Source organism: Canis lupus, chromosome 12, assembly GCF_003254725.2.
Source record: "Canis lupus dingo isolate Sandy chromosome 12, ASM325472v2, whole genome shotgun sequence".
NCBI classification, from domain to species: domain Eukaryota; kingdom Metazoa; phylum Chordata; class Mammalia; order Carnivora; family Canidae; genus Canis; species Canis lupus.
Genome location: NC_064254.1, coordinates 8,031,938 through 8,053,842, shown reverse-complemented (window position 1 = coordinate 8,053,842; position 21,905 = coordinate 8,031,938). Strand labels below are relative to the sequence as shown.

General features: G+C 40.9%; 1 protein-coding gene across 1 annotated transcript in view; it reads right to left on the bottom strand.

Annotated features, from left to right (window-relative positions):
• DNAH8 (dynein axonemal heavy chain 8) overlaps positions 1–21,905 on the bottom strand; it is a 363,394-nt gene that overhangs the window by 25,923 nt on the left and 315,566 nt on the right. Inside the window, exons 88-89 of the mRNA XM_025418650.3 lie at positions 17,501–17,661; positions 668–824 (exon numbers count right to left, since the gene is read on the bottom strand). Of these exons, the coding sequence (XP_025274435.3) occupies positions 668–824; positions 17,501–17,661 (318 nt within the window). The remainder of the gene's footprint in view (positions 1–667; positions 825–17,500; positions 17,662–21,905) is intronic.

Here is a 21,905-nt window from a genome sequence, read left to right as displayed (position 1 = left end):
TTTTTGAAATGTCTCAGTTTAAATTCCTAATATAATAAATATCAGTAGTTACAACCCACATAAATAAAAGCTACTTGGGGTCCTCAGTCATTTTGTAAAGGAGTCTTGAGGTAAAAAAAAAAAAAGAATGATTTAAGTTAATAAGCAAACAATTAGGAGGTTCAAGAAGTAGAACACTATTGCCATCCACACTGGGAGTGAATTCATTTAAATGGCTTGCTTTTCTGGCTGGAAGGACTGAGAGACTAGAAGGGTTGGGGAGGGGGGCGGGAAGCAGAAGACAAAAACAAGGGGTAAGTTTAAAGAATGGACAAAGCAGGCTTTGGGGAGAGAGGTTTCCAGCCTAGGGGGGTAAGATGTCTAGGGAGCCAAAGGCAAAGGAATCCAGAGATGGGGGAAAGGTAGAGAACAGGTGATTAAAAGAGAACATGGAGAAAGAGGAGGAGGCAGCGAGCAGAGAAAGGTGTCAAGAAAAGCGCAGATCATAGTTTGCAAGATGCTTGAGAAGGGGCAAGGAAGAGAAGACCACGAGGTTAAAAGAGTTGCAAAGGAAGCAGGAAAGAGCAGAGAGGGGAGGGACTGAAACCTATCATCCCAGGACCAAGTTAGGCGTTGTGGAACATGAGGCTAGCCCTGTACACACCAGGGGGAGGAGGGTGCAGCTTACCTCGTGAGGAATGTAATCAGGAGGCAGTTTGCTCAGCATATCTTCAGATAATCTATAAACGATGGCTTCCCGGGTCTCTCCCACACCCCCTCCACTCTCTTTGGGTTGAATGTTGGTAATTGTTTCAAGAACAGCAGAAGCAGTGTTACTCTGATACCTGATAAAAGAGTGAACTGTTCAGAATGTAGCAGGGAAATGTAGGTGTTCAGAGATAATGATCAAAGCTAAAATGAACTGATAAGATCACTTAAAGCCAGACAGAAGAGGAGTGTGGGTGGGGGGGAAGGAAACTTTACCACCAACCTCCAGGAATGAAAAAACTAGAGATCCATCTACTGCCTCCTAACAAGACATCAAGAACGTCACCGAAAATGAAAGGCTCTCTATCTTTAGGGAAAGAGATTCCATGAATGTCATTGGTAATCCAAAGCAGTACTATCCAGTTTTGCTCGGCACTAACCTACAAACCTCATGCTGGATAACAAACACATCTCCTATTTATTCTCCCTCAGTTATAGACTGGTCATAAGACTCTATAATTACATGACAATTTGTTAGATCAAAGAGGATCACTCATATTTCCTCTGTGAATTACACATTATTAAAATTTCTTCAGTATTTTCTGTTTTGTTTTCTCATTTTCCCATTTTTGTTTTATGATTTCCAAAGTAATCTATTGGCATCCCTCTGCTCTACCTAAATGCAGCCACCCATCTTTAAAATCCATGTATCTGGGATCCCTGGGTGGCGCAGTGGTTTAGCGCCTGCCTTTGGCCCAGGGCGCGATCCCTGAGACCCGGGATCGAATCCCACGTCGGGCTCCCGATGCATGGAGCCTGCTTCTCCCTCTGCCTATGTCTCTGCCTCTCTCTCTCTCTATCTCTCTCTGTGACTATCATAAGTAAATAAATAAAAAAATTAAAAAAAAAAATCCATGTATCCATAGTGATTGATGATGACATTTAGAGCTAAAATGACCCGGCAGCTCTGGATTTTGTCTTAACATTTGCATATTCCCATTGATCTCTGAACCTCTTTCTCAAAGGGTCAAGTGCTCCTTCTCAGACATCTGCTGGAACACCACTTCTTTAAAACACTCTCTTCACGAGGAAGCTTGAGATGGATAGATTCCGTTAACTTTCCCCTATTAAATACAGTCCCTGGTAACTGCCTCCTTGCAGACAGCCTCTCCTCTGCTGTCCTGCCTGCTGCATCATCAATCACGGTGGTCTGAAGTCTTCACCTGGTGTAAAAGGAGCCCTACAGACTGAAATATTTGGGGAGAGCTGTTTTTGTTGTTAAGATTCTGCTGTTGGGGCACCTGGGTGGCTCAGTTGGTTAAGCGTCTGTCTTCTGCTTAAATCGTGATCCCAGAGTTCTGGGATGGAGTCCAGGGTCAGGCTTCCTCTTCCTCTGTCCCTCCCCTGCTCATGCTCTCTCTGTCTCACTCTCTCTCAAATAAATAAATAAATAAATAATAAATAAATAAATAAATAAATATTCTGCTGTCTACTATTTGTACTAGTTCTTGGTAAAACGATTTTATATACTCCTATAGACATAACATTTCAGTCCCAGTTAGGAATAAAAAAAGAGCATTTTCATAGATTTATTGGGGGGTAATTGACATACAATAAGCTTTTCATTTTAGCCAGTGTAAAATTTGATAGATTGTGACACCAATAAAACCATCACCACAACCAAGAAAATGAATATATCTGACATCCTCTGAAAGTTTCCCTGTGCCCTTTGTGATTCATCTCTCCATGCCAACACCTCACTGTCCTTAAGGCAACTGACCACAAGTCCGTTTTCTGTCAACATATACTAGCTTGCATTTTTTTTTTGAGTTTTATACAAATAAGAGTCATATGGTATGTCTTTGGATTCTTTTCCTCAGCATAATTATTTTGAAAATCATAGATGTTATATATATTAATAGTTTATTTCTTTTTATTGCTGAGTAGTATTATTTGGGTATATACATCTGTCCATTTACCTTTTGATTAACTTTTGAATTGTTCCTGGTTTGAATATAAATAAAAGTTCTATAGTCGTTTATGGTTTAAAAAAAAATCCATGTATCCAATAAAGATTTCCAATGTACCAGGCACTGAGCTAGGTGCTATAATATGGTGGTAAACAGATCCCTGCCTTGGTGCCTCTCTCTATCTACTGGAAGAGGGGTGCATTTGTCAATACCATTGTAACACATGCTGTGGAGTAAAAGAACAAGATGCTGTCTGCCTCTCTCTCTTTTGTTCTCACTCTCTAGAGCTCTTCTGGGTCAACCAGATGCTTTGAGAGGCACAGTTTTTGTCTTGAAGTGGCTGGGTGTGGACACATAGATGGTGTGTGTGCATGAGTGTGAGAGTCAGTCAGATACTAAAATCCCCTACTATTATTGTACTGTACTATTATTGTACTATTGTTGTATTGCTGTCAATTTCTCCCTTTTGGTCTGTTAGTATTTGCTTTCTATTTTTAAGTGATCCCTATGCTAGGTGCACAAATATTTACAAATGTTGTATCTTCTTGGTGAATTGACCTCTTTATCATTTAATGACTAACCTTGTCTTTTATTAGTCTTTGTTTAAAAATCTATTTTGTCTGATATAACTACCCAAGTTTTCTTTCAGCTTCTATTTGCAAAAAAACATCATTTTTCATTCCATCACTTTTAGTCTGTGCATGTTCTTACATTTGAAGTGAGTCTCTTGGAGGCAGCACAGGTCTGTTTTGTTTTGTGTGTTTTTTAAATGCATTCCGTCACTCTATGTCTTTTGATTAGAGAATTTAGCCCATTTACATTTGAAGTAATTATTACTAGTCATGTGCTTATTCCTATTTTGTTAATTGTTTTCTGGTTGTTCTTTAGTTCTTTTCTGTTCCTTTTCTCCTGTTCTTCCCTTTTGCTTTAATGACTTTCTGTAGTGTTATGCTTAGATTCCTTTCCTATTATCTTTTGTGTATCTACTATAGACTTTTGTTTACCCTGAAGCTCACATATAACAGCTTATTAATATAACAGTCTATTTTAAGTTGACAGCAAATATGTAAATAGGCATTTTCACAGGAAGACTGAGGTTGTGTTTTAGTCCACTATGGTTGCCATGCCTTGGGGGTAGCAGCCTATCAAGAACTGTCTCTCCAATTGTTTCAGTTCTGTGGGGTCCAGAAATGCAAGCCCCCCAGCCACCAATGCTGGGCATGCAAGGGACATCCTCTGCATGGGCTGCATGTGTCTGCTGGCTTTAGCAGGGCTATGGAGGAAAATGGGGCTGGGGTGTGCCTACCAGCTTTATCAGGGTCACAGGAACCACTGGGGTTGGGACACTCCCACCAGCACTAGTAAGGCAGAGGGGAGAATCCATAACTAATGCCAATCCGTGTCTCCATCCCTAGCAAGAGACCCAAGAGGTCCCTGCCCCTCTAGGAGATGCCTTAAGTTTAACAAATGAATCTCCTTCATATATGGTCTAAGTGCTTTTCAAACCGCTGCTTTTGCTTTGAGTCCCAGGGGTGAGTGATTCTGCACATAAGCCCTGTAACAGCAGGATCTTAATTCCCTACAGCCCTTTGGGTCTCCTGGATATAAGGCACATTGGTTTTCAAAGTCAGACATTTTGGGGGCTTGTCTTTCTGGTACAGATCCCAAGAGCTGGAGTTCCTGATGTGGAGCATGATCTCCTTGCTTCCCAGGAGAAGCTCTGTATTTATGATATTCCTCCCAATTATGTGTCACTGTGCAGTGGTGAGGTTTTGGGTGAGATGATATCTCTGCCTCTCCTACCCATCTTGGGGGGCAGGTGCCTCTTCGAATCACTATTTTGTATTGTTTGGGCAAATACTTGTAGTGCAATTGCTGGGTAAGTAAGTTCTATTTTTAAGTTTTTGAGGAACCTCCATGCTGTTTTCCAGGGTGGCTGAACCAGTTTGCATTCCCATCAACAGTGCAAGAGGGTTCCCCTTTCTCTGTATCCTTGTCAACATTTGTTGTTTCCTGAGTTAATTTTGGCCATTCTGACACATTCTGGTCAATGAGGTGGTATCTCATTGTGGCTTTGATTTGTATTTCCCTGATGCTGAGTGATGCTGAGCATTTTACAAAAGGAGGGCAAAATAAGGCATTGAAGAGAATGCTAAAGGATAATTATTGTGATGGAAAGTCTGAGGTATAGAAAAGAATAGGTCAATGCATGGGCACATCTAAATAAGCATTATGCTATAAAACAATAATTATATTGTAATTGTGGGTTTATGAAAAACAGATAAAATTAAAATACTGAAATGCCAGGAGGGAGTGCTGTAGTTAAAATTATCCAAGAGTTTTTGATTAAGAGGAGGGTAAAGATATTAATTTTACATTTAATTAAAAGTGGATGTTAAAATTTCTAAAGAAAAAATAAAAAGAAGTAGTACATAACTAGCACAGGGGTAAAAATAGAATGAAAAATATTCATTCAGCAAGAAGTCAAAGACAGGGAAGATATAGCAAAATATAGAAATGATGGTGCAAAAAGAACAACATTTTATATTTTACACACGTTATACTTTTGTATTTATTTAACATTTAATAAATCAGTTTTTTTAATAAATCAGTTTTTAAAAAAATAACAAATGTCCAAAGATGTGCAAGATTATTTTTTTAAATTTATTTTTATTGGTGTTCAATTTACCAACATACAGAATAACCCCCAGTGCCCATCACCCATTCACTCCCACCCCCCCGCCCTCCTCCCCTTCTACCACCCCTAGTTCGTTTCCCAGAGTTAGCAGTCTTTATGTTCTGTCTCTCTTTCTGATATTTCCTACACATTTCTTCTCCCTTTCCTTATATTCCCTTTCACTATTATTTATATTTCCCAAATGAATGAGAACATATAATGTTTGTCCTTCTCCGATTGACTAACTTCACTCAGCATAATACCCTCCAGTTCCATCCACGTTGAAGCAAATGGTGGGTATTTGTCGTTTCTAATGGCTGAGGAATATTCCATTGTATACATAAACCACATCTTCTTTATCCATTCATCTTTCGATGGACACCGAGGCTCCTTCCACAGTTTGGCTATTGTGGACATTGCTGCTAGAAACATCGGGTGCAGGTGTCCCGGCGTTTCATTGCATCTGTATCTTTGGGGTAAATCCCCAACAGTGCAATTGCTGGGTCGTAGGGCAGGTCTATTTTGAACTCTTTGAGGAACCTCCACACAGTTTTCCAGAGTGGCTGCACCAGTTCACATTCCCACCAACAGTGTAAGAGGGTTCCCTTTTCTCCGCATCCTCTCCAACATTTGTGGTTTCCTGCCTTGTTAATTTTCCCCATTCTCACTGGTGTGAGGTGGTATCTCATTGTGGTTTTGATTTGTATTTCCCTGATGGCAAGTGATGCAGAGCATTTTCTCATATGCATGTTGGCCATGTCTATGTCTTCCTCTGTGAGATTTCTCTTCATGTCTTTTGCCCATTTCATGATTGGATTGTTTGTTTCTTTGGTGTTGAGTTTAATAAGTTCTTTATAGATCTTGGAAACTAGCCCTTTATCTGATATGTCATTTGCAAATATCTTCTCCCGTTCTGTAGGTTGTCTTTTAGTTTTGTTGACTGTATCCTTTGCTGTGCAAAAGCTTCTTATCTTGATGAAGTCCCAATAGTTCATTTTTGCTTTTGTTTCTTTTGCCTTCATGGATGCATCTTGCAAGAAGTTACTGTGGCCGAGTTCAAAAAGGGTGTTGCCTGTGTTCTCCTCTAGGATTTTGATGGAATCTTGTCTCACATTTAGATCTTTCATCCATTTTGAGTTTATCTTTGTGTATGGTGAAAGAGAGTGGTCTAGTTTCATTCTTCTGCATGTGGATGTCCAATTTTCCCAGCACCATTTATTGGAGAGACTGTCTTTCTTCCAATGGATAGTCTTTCCTCCTTTATCGAATATTAGTTGACCATATAGTGGTATTTGTAATAGAAAATCCTGGTAAATAACAAATCCTGGTAAAACTCTATATATACAGCCAGGAAAAATGTGATGTAGCTCTGGATGCTTGGTAAAGTGAGGTTATTGAATTGAGATTACTGAATGAAATAGCATGGTAATTCTGTTTTATGGCTGTGTAATACTCCATTGTATACATATGCCTCATCTTCTTTAATCCATTCATCCATCATGGTCATTTAAGTTGCTTCTATATCTTGGCTATTGTAAATAATGCTGCAATTAGCATTATTACTCAGCCACAAAAAAGAATGAGATCTTGCCATTTATGACAACCTGGATGGACCTGGAGGGCATTATGCTAAGTGAAATAAGTCAGACAGAGAAAGACAAATGCCATCTTTCACTTACATGTGGAATCTAAAAAGCAAAACAAATGAATAAACAAAAAAAAAAAAGCAGAAACAGACCCATAAAAACAGAGAACAAACTAAGTGGTTGTCAGAGGCGAGGAGGGGGGCAAGGATGGGCAAATAGGTGAAAGAGAGTGGGGGATACAGGCTTCCAGTTATGGAATAAAGTCACAGGAATGAAAGATACAGCATGTGAATATAGTCAATAGGATTTTAATAGTGTTGTATTGTGACAAATTATAGCTACCCTTGTAAGGATGGCAAAATGTATATATAGAGTTGTCAAATCACCATGTTGTACACCTGAAACTAATGTAACACTCTGCGTCAATTATACTTCAATTAAAAAAATAGCATGTTACAGAAACCTTACCAGGGTGTGATTACAATTTTTATTGTAAATATTGTGCACATAAGCATAGAAAAAAATCTAGAAGGGTCTATTAAGAATGAGATTTTTATATGATGAGCATTTGCTGTGATTATTACTTTCTGCTTTCTATTTTCTGTATTGTTTGTTTTTCTCAATGAGAAAGTACAAATTTTTTTTATAATAAAGAGTATTATGACTATTTTCATTTTGAAAAGAGAGAAAAAATAAGCCCCCACATGCAAAGCCCACCAAGGACTCAACAGAGATGAATCACTGACAAACGTTTGAGGTTCATTGAAATGCATCTTAGAAATTCCTAGTAATCTTCGTGCCCCACCAGAAAGGCTCCTTTCCACCTCCGTAATAGCATACGGAAAGAATTACACCTTTTTCTTTTTCATCTATAGCATTGAATTGTGCAAACTGTCTCACTAACTAACAGAATCCTAAGGAACTACTGCTAAAATTATCCAGGCTTCTTTGCTTATGGAAAAGCCACATTTTGCGTCCACAGAGGGAATTCTATTCAGCTAGCCTTTAATTCATTTAGGAACCAGATGAAGAATGGAGGAGATGCTCTGTCGTCAGCATTTTCATTTGGTTGGCAGGTAGAATTTGGTTGTATCTGGACCCAAACATACGTATCCAAAGAATTGCATCCTTTCCAAACGTCATGGCTAAGGTAAATGCATCAGCCACTATGCGCTGTAAGCTGGTTTTTCAGGCGGATACAGTGATTACGAGGATCTTGTGTCAAACCCTAGTACATGTTTGTAACCCAGCCAGTTGGAGTATTGACTCCACATTACTTTTAAACATATGAATTTCACAGTAAGGGCCAATATGGTAAAAGCTGATTTCTAATAAAATTAAATGAAAATGGATTTTGTATGGAGCACTTGGGTGGCTCAGTCATTAAGCGTCCAATTCTTGATTTCAGCTCAGCTCATGCATGATCTAAGGATACTGAGATCGAACCCTGCATCAGCCTCTGCACTCAGCATGGAGTCTGCTTTTAAGTCCCTCTGCTCCTCCCTCCTCCTGCTCTCTCTAAAATAAATAAAAAGTAAATAAATGAATAAAGTCTTTAAAAAAAAGAAAATTGATTTTGTATAATTGTATAGAGAATTTTAAATTTATTTTTTATTATTTTTTGGTGAGCAATTTCTATGTAGATTGTTGGAGTTTTAGTATATCCCCAAAGAGGGACGGCTGGGTGGCTCAGCAGTTGAGCGTTTGCCTTTGGCTCAGGGTGTGATCCCGGAGTCCCAGAATCGAGTCCCACATCAGGCTTCCTGCATGGAGCCTGCTTCTCCCTCTGTCTATGTCCCTGCCTCTCTCTCTTTGTGTCTCTCATGAAAAAATAAAATCTTTAAAAAAAATTTTTAAAAAGAATATCCCCAAAGACATTTATTTTTAAAGTTGAAAGATGAACACATCAAGCACACACAAAACTGAACATATACACAGGTAATAAAACATTCTAGTAAAATGGAACAAAAGGCCCTTGTGACTCATTCCTGAATTTTGAAGTATGGTGCTATCCCAGTTTTTAAAAGTCATATAAAGTCTAAGAATAATACAGATAACTCTAAGGAGGAAAAGCAGGAAAATAGCTGATGCAACAACCAAAATGAAGTCATCAAAAGTCAAGGAGCCACATATTATATACAATTCTCAGACAGGTACATTTCTGTGATTTCTATTACTCCACGATCTCATTCTAGCATCAGATACAGTGAGGGGAGACTGCTACAGTAGGTGTCACTATCACGGTCCTCTTGCTGAGGACTGTGAACAACCAGGCAAGTCTGGGTAGTGTGAAACCTCTAACTTTATCCTAATCTCTACATATCCACATTTCTGCTGACTCCTAGGGCTCTCTGTTTCCCAAATCAAACAATTCCAACACCTGATTCACTGTTTCCATTCTCTCTTTGCCCTGATCTGTCCCATCTTCTTGAACATCAATGCCTTCACCCAGCCGCTAATCTACAAACTTCAGAGATAGTCTCCTCTTGATGCCACTCTCCAGCTCTTCTTGGTTTCCAAGACCTATTTCCAAATCACTGCTAGCCTCTATCTAGAAAATTCCAGCATTTTCATGGTGCCCCAAGCCAGTCTCTGTATGTGCATCAGCCTCATGGGTAGGCTGCTCCTCTCTTGAAGTCCCTCCCCACCATGCTCTAGGCACACTGGATTTAGCTCCTCGCACGCAGCACACGCTTTCACATCTTCATGCCCCCCCTTGGACTGTTCCTTCACGTACGTACCCTAATCTATGCCTTTTATTTTCACTGTGCCAGAGCATTTTATTTTAATATTTTTTCAATTGTATATATTTAAGGTGTACAACTTGGTGACTCAATATATGTATATACACTTACTGCTCATTATCTTCCTCTTTCCTTGCATTGTCCTTCTTATCTTTGGTGTTGTTGCCCCTTCCTCCCTACCCCTTTTCTTACCTGGAACTCCTGCATGTCCATTAAGGCATAGCTCAGAGATGACCTCTCTCACTAGCTTACTTTAAATTCCTAAGCTGGAATATATTGCTTCTTCATCTTTGTTTTCCTAGCAGTGTGTGTGTGTGTGTGTGTGTGTGTGTGTGTGTTCTATATAATCCTGATTTTAGGATCCATCATATTGTATTACATAACTATTTGCCACTCATTCATTTTCCCTAATACATTATGAACTCCAAGGGCAAGGATGGTGTCTTGCTAATCTCTGTATCCCGAGTTGGCTAGAGAGTAAGTTCTCAATAAATGTTTGTTTGTTGAATTCAGGCCAGTTGGTTTGAATTTTATTAAACTTCAAATATAAAGGAGAGCAATTCTCCAGTAATTATTTGTTTCTTCTTATAGTAAAAGTATAGTAAATTACTGTTATCACTATTTGCTTCCTTCATGGCACCTTTCCCCATACAAAGGGAAATATATATAAATTTAGGTGCTCCTCAGAACACAGGAGAATCAGAAAGACATCATTTGAAAGTAAAGAAAACCTGCATTTATTATGATATTTAAGCACAGATCTTTAAAGTTTAAAGAGAAGAAAATCACAGTAAATCTCCATTCACACCAAGAAAATCAGAGATCATTCTTCCTACCTGCTCTAACTACAAATAAAAAAAGGGAAAGATCCCATGTCTGGGGCACTCAGGAGCTCTTGGCTCACCCCCAGCTCATTGCCTCTTTGGAAACATGCTCTGTACATGGGGCTGGGTGCCAACAGTGCACAGCACTGTGAACATGACCATTCTGTTCTTGGCTGGCACTAGCCGCATTCACCAGTGCTCCAGGGAGGGGTAAATGGACATGCTGCTGCTGCTAGATCTCACCTAAGAAATCATTGTCTTGGTGGGTGATTTTATTTTTTTTATGAGGTGATCTGAGAATAATCCTCAGGACATGGATGTGGGGAAGAAGCCCTGAAAAGCTGACCCATTTTGTATAAGATCTGCACAAGCTCTCTGGATCATCTCCCCGCCACACATTTTATTAGGTGCAGAATGCCAGGGCTATACAACTCACATTTCTTTATCCACTATGTGATTTTTATGTTTGCAAGGTAGGAAAGGCAGAAGCAAAGGTATGTTTGCAAAGGTAGGAAAGGCAGAAGCCTAGTTAGCTAGCTATTATGGAGAACTGCAAATATCTCTATATGCCTCAAAAGCCTTTCAGGCTTTCAGGAAAACAGTCCCCATAAATGCTCTGAGTTGAAGGAGAACTATAATACTTCATGAGCTTTGGTCCCGAGTTACTTCTAGAAGAAAATTTCTCTTTTGAGTAAATATAGGAAGAAGCTCCTATTGGTCTTTTAGCTTGGTGGTTTGGGGCAGCTGTCCAGGTCACCTCTGCTGAGTGGTAGAGTCAAGGTCATGGGTAATAAAAATGCAGGACAAATAAAAAACAGAACTGTCTACAAAGAAACAACCATCTAATGAGATATTAGTGCACTATCACATCCAAATCAGCCTAGATTTACATACGTCTTTGCACATGAAATAACAACGAGCATACATTTTTAATAAAAATCTGAAACTCAAATTTCAGCTAATACTAAAAGAAATACAATTAAATTCATCCTGCATAGAAATGAATATAAAAGTTGTAATAGGGCATTTGATAAATTTTAGAAGGTAGAAAAATATGCATAACCGTTAATGAGAAAAAGAGTGAAAATAAATAACTGTTTTTGACATTGAGATAGTTGAATTTGCAGAGTCCTTGGTACCTTATAAATCTAGATAATAAAATGTGAATAAACTATGCATTTTTATGGTATCTAAGCTCTTGGGAGAGATTTTACTTATTTTAAAGCATTTATTCAGCTGTATTTCCCACTCACCTTTTCAGGGATTCTGCATTCTTAAGGAAGAGAAAGACCTATCGTCCCCTTTCGCAAATCTCCCTCTCCTCTCAAATTTATGGATGCTAGGTTCAGAGCACAGATGCTATAAGCAAGGACATAGAGTTCTCCACCATGGCCTAACCATAGGCCAGAAGCCTATCCGGAAGAGTGCTGTTGAACAGGGTGCACATCAGATAAATTAAGAAGGATTCTTCTAGCTGGGGACATTCACACAGATTTCTCACTGATTCTTACAGAGTCCACCCCCTCTAATGGATTCAAGGGTACAAATCTCTGTACAAATATACTGAAACTTCTCACCTGGGCTCCAATCCATGTCTTTCTCCCCACTCAGATACATCCCTCCGTCTTTCCCAATTCAACACACCTGAACAGAACTCTGCAACCTCCCTCTCAAATGCCCTTCTGTTCCAAATTCTACCATCCCAGCTTCCAGACCAGAAATGTCAGGGGAAGCTTTGATTCCTTCTATCATCTCACACAGAACTTGAAAAGTCACTTCTTGCTGGAATGGGAGGGGTGTTGTTGGGAGGGGGTGGGGTTGGTTTTAGCTGAGAAGCTTTATCTGCTATTGCTTACTGCCTCCTGGTGGCTGATGGGGGAACAGCGAGGGGTTGGAGTGCAGCCCTCCAGGAAGGCGGCCTGGAATGCCTAGCATTCCAGTCATCAAATATTTCAGAGCCAAGAAAAAGAAGACTCAAACCTAGGGCAAAGCTCACCCAGAGACTAAGAAAATGACCACATGCAGAGTTGCACAACAGAGCCTGCTTGCCTGAGCAGGAACCAAACATGGACCAAGATCCCCAGGAGGAGGAGAGGAGGAGTGGGTGGGAAAGACCCAAGGACAGACCAGGTGGGGAAGTTAAGAATGAAGAGAGATCAGAGGAGGAGGACTGCAGGTCTTACAAGTCAGCTAGTTGTCTGACAGATTGGAGGCAGAGTTCCAGCACCTTCTACTTGATCTCACTTGGTGTGATGAGAGATTACAAGATCCTGACACTCTATTTTGGGAAAAAAATAGCTGTGGCATCTAATCTATAGCATGCTGGCCAGTGATGACATAGAAACCTTTGGATAGAGTGGTGAAGAGAGCTGCCAAAAGACACAGAAGGCTCGCTGTGCTCTCTACTCCTTAGGTGGCAGCAACAAATGGATGAAAACTACACAATACTCTCAGCCATTGCTCTATACTCACTAAATCTCACAGGTCCCCTTTGGGACATGTCCTACAGCTTTGCTCTACCCTCTCCATTCTGGCATCATCCCTGATTTTGGCCTGCATCAAACCACATCTGGATTGATCCACAGGGCCTCCAAGATGGTCTTAGTCCAAACAGTCTCCAGATGAAGGGAAATGCACTCAATTTCACTCAAAAGAAGAGAAAACAAATTAAAACTATGCTGAGATACCATTTCTCACTTGTCATATTGGTGAAAATTCAAAACCTTCACCAATACTCTGTTGATGAGGCTGTGAAAGAAGGGCCTTGCCACATTGTTGTTGAAAGTGCAAAGTAGCACAGTCCTGTGGAGAGGACTTGGCAATATTCACTAATCCCTGATCTAGCAACTCCACTCACAGCCACACACCCTGAAAATATATCTCCAACAACATGAGAAACCTTAACCATGAGATTATTAATTGAGGAATTATTTGGGATAGCAAAATACTGGAAACAACCTAAATGCCCATCCATAGGAGTCAGATGATAAACTATGGTACATATTAACAATGGAGGAGCATGCAGCTGTAAAATAAAAAAATAGTGAGGAAGACATGGGAACATATGGAGTGATTACAGGATACATTTTTTAAAAGATTTCATTTATTTATTTTTTAGAGAGTTTGTACAAGGATGGGGAGGCGCAGAGGGGGAGGGAGAGAGAGAATCTTAAGCAGGCTCCATGCCCAGCAAGGAGCCCAACGCAGGGCTTAACCTCACAACCCTGAGATGGCGATCTGAGCCACAAACAAGAGTTGGATGCTTAACCATCTGAGCCGCTCAGGTGCCCCACAGGATACATTTTTAATTGGAAAAGATAAGACACAAAATTATATATAAAGTATGGCAACTTTATGTAGGAAAAAACAAGTAATAAGAATATATATGTATTTATGTTTTAGCAAAAAGAAACACAGGAAAGAGGCACTTGCGTGGCTCAGTCAGTTAAATGTCCAGCTCTTGGTTTCAGCTCAGGTTATGCTCAGGGTCCTGAGATCAAGCCCCATGTTGGCCTCTGCATTTTACAGGGAATCTACTTGAGATTCTCTCTCCTTCTGCCTCCCTCCCCACTCATGCACTTGTGCTCTGTAAAGTAAATTTTTAAAAATTAAGGAAAAAAACACAGGGAAGATAACCCAGAAACTAATGCATCTGGTTGCCCAAAAAGGTAGAGGGAGGGGTGTGAGAACACCTTTTATCTAGCCGTGACTCTCAAGCCATGTCCATGTTTCATGTATTTAAGACAACCGACAAAGATGGACAAAAACTAAATGTAATATAAACAGAAATAAATGAATGCACCTATCTATCAATTGATAGCATAACCACACAGAGAAAACAATCTGAGTGACTTCTGAGTAGAATGCTCTGTACAACCTCAGTGGGATGTATTCCAGGGATTAAAAGAACTGCAAAGAAATCTTGATCTCCACTTAATACATTTGTTGTTGGTAGCGGTCTTGGTGGAGTCATTTAGAGCAAATGGGTAAATATATTGAACTTAGTGTGATCCAGAGCTCTTATCATGGGAGAGAGGAGACTTCAATATTGAAATGAGGGAAGACCAAGAAGAGACGTGAAGTATACCTTTGAAATTGGAGTTACTGGTATTAGCTCATGACATTTTTGGTGTCATTTTGTTTTTAAGATTTTATTTATTTATTTGAGGGAAAGAGAGAGAGAGAGAAAGAGAGAGAGAGAGAAAGCACACAAGCAGGGGGAGTGGCAGAGGGAGAGGAAGAAGCGGGCTCCCCACTCAGCAGGGAGTCTGATGCAGGGCTTGATCCCAGAACCCTGAGATCATGACCTGAGTTGAAGGCAGACACTTAACCAGCTCAGCCACTCAGGCACCCCAACTCATGACGTTTTAAAAAGTACTTATTTCCTAGCTCTATCCATTGAGGGGGCTATAAGCACACACACACACACACACACACACACACACACACAGAAATAGATGTGGTTACATAAGGATATAACTGTAGATCTATAAATATACAAAGATATAAATATAGAAAGAGAAAAGGTAAATGGTACAAACTGTTAACAACTGGTGACTCTGGGTGAAGGCTATATGACGTTCACTGTACTTGCAACTTTTCTGAGGATTTATAATAGTTCAAAATAAAAAGTCAAGGGAAAAAATAATTTGACTCCATCACTGCCTTCTATCTGCATTACATTTTAGGCTTACTTCTCTGGACTTCTTCTAGTTCTGGTTTATCTTTCTTGAGAGCTGATGACCCAAACTGCTATGGTCACATGGGTAAGTCAGGATGCGATGAGTTCAACCCTGCTTTAACACACTCTGTGGCAGGATCCTGTAGCCCCCAACAGGATCCAACTCTCTAGGAACCAGCTGTCATGACTCCTTGGGCTCTTGCAAGGATGAACTCAAAGTTTGGAGCTCTCATATGTGAGCTTTTTCAATTACTAACATAGAAGTGCTTTACATCATTGGCACTTTTTCTGCCCATTCACATGAACTGTTTCTATAGACTATTCTCATTCATTATATTCTTCACAATCCAGAAGAATTTAGTATTGCTGGCACATTCAACACATAGGTCCTGAGCCATCAGGCACTGTTTAGCACTGGAGAGACAGTAATAAAAATAGACAAAAGTTTTGGACATGATAGCTTTTATATTTAATGATGGTAGACAGAAGATAGCAAATAAATAAGTAAGTACAAAATATCCCAGCTGGTGATTCAATCTAAAGAAAAAAGTAGGCAAGGAGGATGGAGTCTGGGGTGAGGGCTGAGGAGCAGTCTGCAATTTTTAAATAGGGCACCCAGGGAAGACATCATTGAAAAGGTAACATTTAATTAAGGACCAGAAAGAGGAAAGGTGAGCCAGTGAGCCACAATGATATCTGGGGGGAGGGATGTTCTGGGAGGAGCAAGTATCCCATGAGGGGAGCCATATGGTCTATCTGAGTAATAGGAAGCTAGCAGGAGCTGGAGCTGGGCAGTGAGGGAGGGAGGGGACAGAGGAGATCAGGCTGAGAGGTGGGGGAAGGTGGTCCTAGCGGGCCTTGCAGGTCACCTGTATGTCACCATCTGCCTTTGATCTTGACTTAAGAGTGAGATGGGGGACTTAGGAGGGTTCTGAAAAGAGGAGTGATGGGGTCTGCCTCAGATTTCTAAGGTTTCAGCTAAGGCAAAACTCTTTTTCTGTGTTCTTTCTTTCAGATAGTGTTTGAGTTGATTTCAAATGGATCCCTGAGGAATTTTTCTTCTTATTTCTTCACTTCTTTCCTGTCTCCAGCTAACCTATGAAGGCTCTTCAAAATACCACCAGAGCCACCACAGTTCCATCATGGGGTCTGAAAAGAGTGTTAGCCATTCATGGCTCTTCTGGGTCATGCCTACATCTCTAAAGATGAAAAGCAGCATGGGAGAGATCAGAGGATCTGGAGAAATCAGAATCAGTATGGGTGACAGAGAAGCCAGGAGGCCAAGCCTTACACAAGAGGCAAAGCACACATTCAGGGGGTGGAGAGAAAAATGCAGTGAGAGCAAGTTGGAACTCCATGGATGGTGGGCAAGAGCAGAGAAGCAGAAGGTGAGAAACTTCTCTGCCCCTCTGCAGAGTTGTTAAAATTGCAGTGGCAGGTGAGTGATGCGGGGAGAGAGACATCCCACTCCTCGATTGGTTGTCACAGCTTAGATTCTACCAGAAGAGTCTGGTTTCTTCCATTCACCCAAACCACTCTCCTAGACATAAACTCTGTGATCTTTCTTCGAGGGGCCAGAGGCAATGACCATCCAGATGAGAATCTCAGCTGGGGACTTTTGGTACTCTCTCTGTGGAAACGGAGAGCCTTGTTTTCAGGTTCCTTCATTCAATGAGTGGGTCTGAGAAGGGACTGGGGATTTGGCTGCATTTCTTGTCTCTTCACTTACCCTCTCTTACCTTGGTGACCAGAGCAGGGGCCCTCACCTTGAGCTGAAACCCCCAGCCTTTCCTCCAGGTTCTGTAGCTGTGCTCTGTGCTCACCATGAGTATTAGTGACAGATGGGTGCAAGCAAGTAAATCAGAGGACAGGAGCCACAAGAGAGAGGATCAAGCAGAAACACAATTCTTCCTCCTCTTTCTCTCTGTCCTCCTGGCCCTTTTAGACTCTGTTTGTGACCATTATCTTTAATGGATTTTTTTTTTTTTTTTTTTTGGTTAGAGGCAAGAAGCTGGAAGACTATGGTCCTATCAGTGGAAAGCATCAATACCAATAACACCAACTGGTTTTACGACATGACAGAGGAGAAATAATCAACGCATAAATTAGAGCTTTAGCTTGTCGTAAACTCCGGAGCATCAGGATTTAGTAAGGGGAGAGCAGGCCAAGATATGACAAAGTTATAATTGGGAGACAGGAAGTCACATTATTTTTCACAGAAAAATAAAAAGAAGGGAAAGGAGAGAAATTAAGAGAGAAAATGAAATGCACAGTCTTTGCCAGGCTGAGTTACAAATGATCCTTTAAAATTAAAAAATGCCAGGAACTTACGTGATATCAGCATTAGGGTGCAGCCCAAAGACTTCGGGGTTATCTAGGGATGGCAGTGACTGGATGTACTCAAAATACTGATCCAAGGTTTTGCACAAGGGGATTTTATATCCAGTATAAAAACAGAACGATGGCTCAAACATCTTCTCACTGAACCAGACCTATGCAGGAGGGAAAACAGAAGAAATAAAAGTGATGAACGTCTAAATGAAAACTATAAGGAAGAAAGGGGTCACCTTATTTCCATTTTAATAAATTTTTATATTGGGTTTGAAAGGACCTTAAGAAACCCACTGGTAGAAATAATTAGCCAAAATATGAAGAAAAGAGAGAAGCTACCTGACACAAAAACAGTGAAGCCCAAGCCTCTCTTGAACACCCAAGAAGGTGCTTGCTAATAGTGACCAGAGAGTGGCCAGCCTTGCAAGGCCACTCTCTGCTCCAATAAACTCGTGACCCTCCATCCTACTTTTTAAGACAAATGAGAACACACTGCAGAGATAAGGCAATAGTCACACATGCGAGAGAGGATCTGGGCATTTCCATGGCCTCCTTTCACCCCCAAAACAGGGTTCATGCCAGGGGCTATGCTGTGTTCCATGTGGCTCACAGCAGCACTGCGCACCACACAAGGCCAGGAAAACGTGACAATTGTCTCCCCTCCCACCCTGAGCTGGAGAGCTCCCTCTGTTAATTAAGTTATGTCCCTGGCCACAAGAAGCAAATGTATCCAACCGTCTTATTGTTTGCCTTAAGACATCCTTTTCTCATTCCATATGAATTGATTATCTGTAATGTAAAAGCCAGAGAACAAATATATACTTGGTGTGAATAGACTTATTCTGAAGAAGAGAAAAAAAATAATGCTGAATGCCTACGAGCCAGATTTGAGGCAATGACTTCAGTGTCTAACAGAGCAATTTTCTCAGCAGGAAGGAAAATAATGGGAAGACAGGAGGAACAGAAGTAAAGGCAGGATGTCTGAATCACTCAGAGGACTCAATGTGAAAAGAGATGGGGATTGGGCTTTACTTCAGTGGGTTACACTTTATCCAGCATCTTCCTTCCATCCCCTTCTTCCAGCTCTTTTTAGGTCCCATGATCACTCTGAAATGCCCTGTGTGCTGGTTCTCTCTTCTGCTCCCCCACCCCACCCCACCCCCAGAGACACCTCTCCCGCCCCCCCCCCCCAGATGTTCTATCCTACTCAACTCCTGTGCACAAGGCATGGAGCTTATAACTGGAACAGAATGCAAAGGGGAATCTTTCCTTCAAGGAGCTAGTGACCCAGTAGAGGGGTAAGTCAATTTAAAAACAGACCACCGTCCAAAGGGCACCAAGGTAAGAGCCAGAGGAAAGAAGAATAAGCAGAGTACAAGGAGGCTTACAGCAGGAAGAGAGAATAGCCAGCTGGATGTCAGGTAAGGCTTTATCTGGGGAGTGATCTTAGAGAGAAGCCTTGAAGCACAGGATTTTGATGAGGGAACTAGTGACTGGGGAGACCACACCAGCAAAGGCACAGAGTAACTGATGCAAAAATGTGAGGCAGGTGGAGAAAGTGACGAAATTTGGGGTAAATATTCTTTAGGCGATGATTGGTGTGAACTTAAGAAATGAGGATCCTCTGAAAGTTATTAAAGAGAGTGGTGCTATGATAATTAATTAGAAAGATTGTGTTTTTAGTGATGTGGATGACTATGGAGGCGAAGGCTACAACAGTGACCACGCCGAGTTCCCTAGTACCTATTTCTTCTACATTCCGGTTTCTTCTATCACTTTGTCAATACGCACATAAATTGCCAGAGTCACAAACACACAAACAATTGAGTTTCACCAAATCTGGAGGACATTTGGGGGGATAGTCAAAATAAGGACTAAGAAGTCAACATGGAATTACTTCAGGAGACTCTAAAAGGTACCTTATAAAAGATAAGCAGTCATCCTCCAAGGACAATAAAGTTCTACAGTTGTTGGTTTGAGGGGAGACACAGCCATAAGATGTTGAGAACAGAGAAAACAAACAGGGGTTCAAAGAAAAGCCCTGAGTTGAAAGTCAGAGGGATAGAAGATCCAACTTGAAGGCACCGAAACACAATTTTTTAAATCTTTCTTTTTTATTCTTATTTTTTTTAATTTAAATTCAATTTGCCAACAATTAGTATAACACCCAGTGCTCATCCCATCAAGTGCATCACCCAGTTACCCCATGCCCCCACCCACCTCCCCTCCAGCAACTGTTTGTTTCCCAGAGTCAGGGTGTCTCATGGTTTGTCTTCCTCTCTGATTTTTCCCCAATTCCACCCCCTCTTCCCTTATGGTCCCTTTCATGATTTCTCATATTCCACATATGAGTGAACACAGTTAAACTGAGTAGCATGGTCAGGGTAAAGTGACCATAAGAAGGTTAGGCCAGCAGGTCAGAAGGTAAGGCTGAAGCAGAGACTGAGCTAGGAGGAGCATGTGGGCTCCATCGTGCTTTCTACAGCCATCCTCAGTAGGGTTTCCTGGTAACCCTGTGTCCTTATATCCAGAGACCCAAACTCACCTCTCTGGTTATTGAGGTGCCATCTGGAACAGGCGAGGGGAAGGAAGAGAGGAGACAGGAGGCTGACAGGAGTGCAGGATGAAGTGCAGTTTCAAAGGGAGCAACATGTGGGGCAGCCCAATGCTCAGAGAGCTGGAGCCACTGAAGGTGGAGCAACTCTAAGGGAAGTCAGGAGAGAGACGGAGATAAAGAAGTGGGGGCTGGGCAGGGAAGCTGCCTAGGAGCAAAAGAATAGAAAACAGTAGGGTGAGCTTTTCATTTAGAGCAGTAATTAAACTCCAGAGAGGAGAGTGATACCCAGGCCCAGAGGATGGAGAACTGTAGGCTTCAGAGAGGGATTTGGGGCCCGCTGACTAGTCTTCTATTGCCCTGAGTGTGTGTGTGTGGTGGGGGTTGCAGTGCAGTATGGTGGGTGGGGGGGATAGAGAAGAAGAAGAAGAGGGGGAAGACAGGTTCAGGTCACAGGGAGAAACCACCCACTTTGAGGGCTTGAAGGTGCAAAAGCTTGAGTAACAGGTGCTCTTTCTCTCCTTCCCTTTGCCCACAAGCAGCTTTGAGCTGCTATCCAGAGAGCCAGCTCTGGTTCTGACATGGAGGGCAAAGAGGTCTCTTAGAAATCCCCTTCACTTTGCCAGTAAACTGCAGTGTTCTTGCCACCTTTAATTAAGGCAGTTTCAATAAAATCAAGACAAAATGGCTAAGACGGTTGGTTAGTTGGGACTCTTCTTGAACTCTACATTTTAGAAAAAAGTCCAGGCTATATTTAAAGCTACTATAAGGTGTTGTTTAAAAAGGAAAAAAAAAAAAAGATACTTGATTTTCAGGTTGTGCTCTGGGGTCAGTAAAAATCAATCCAATCTACTCTGTCTTAGATGACTATGACCCCAGGCATATAAATCTCAATCTGCTGAGATTAAATTACGTTTATCATCATCAACAAACATGTATTGAGTGTATCCTAGGTGCTAGATAGAAAGCAGAAACTAGATGCCTTGTTTCTTATTTTAATGGGTTTACAATCTAGTGGGGGAGGCTGAACACGTGTATTAGGATCACATATTCCCTTTCTCACTCTCTAAGGCAACTACTTCACATCTCATCCCCTTTCTTCAAATGTTCCACACTTGCTGTCCCCTCCCCTCAGCTTATGACCTGCATTTCTTTGGCTGATGATGCTTCTTATTTCACTCTGAGCATAGATATGATCAGAAGAAAGTAACCCCATCTTCCCCCACCAAACCTTCCAGTTTCAGCACCCATACCCCTAGACTTCCCCCATCATAAGGAATGGGCTGGCTTCCTTCTATCAACCGGTATATATATTGATAAATCTAAATCACCACTGGTTGTAAAATTATCATAACTAGTGGCAGCAATGGGAATAAAAATGAGGAGGAGCCAAAATGTTCCATGGCAGTAATATGAAAGAAGCAAGTCAGAAGGGCTATAATGTAGGGTTAGATTTTCACTTAAGTAATCATATTAGAAAATGTAAAGACTAAAAATGGAATACATAATTTTCATACCAATATGAAATATAAAAACACATTTTTAAAAAGCAGGAAAGAAGAAAAAAGGCCAAAACAAACAAACAAAACATGTCTAATGAAAACCACAAAATAAGATGATAGAATAAGTCAAAATACAGCAGTAATCACAACAATAAAATGATTAATTTGCCTGTTAAAATACAAGATCTTCAGACTAGATATTAAAAATTTCAGCTTTTCAATTTTCAATTTTGTTGTTTATAAGAGATAAGTCTGAAACATAATGACACAAAAAGGTTGAAATAAAAGGAATAGAAAAATATATACCAGGTATACTAAAATTAAGTATTTCTAATCATTAAAAGACTAA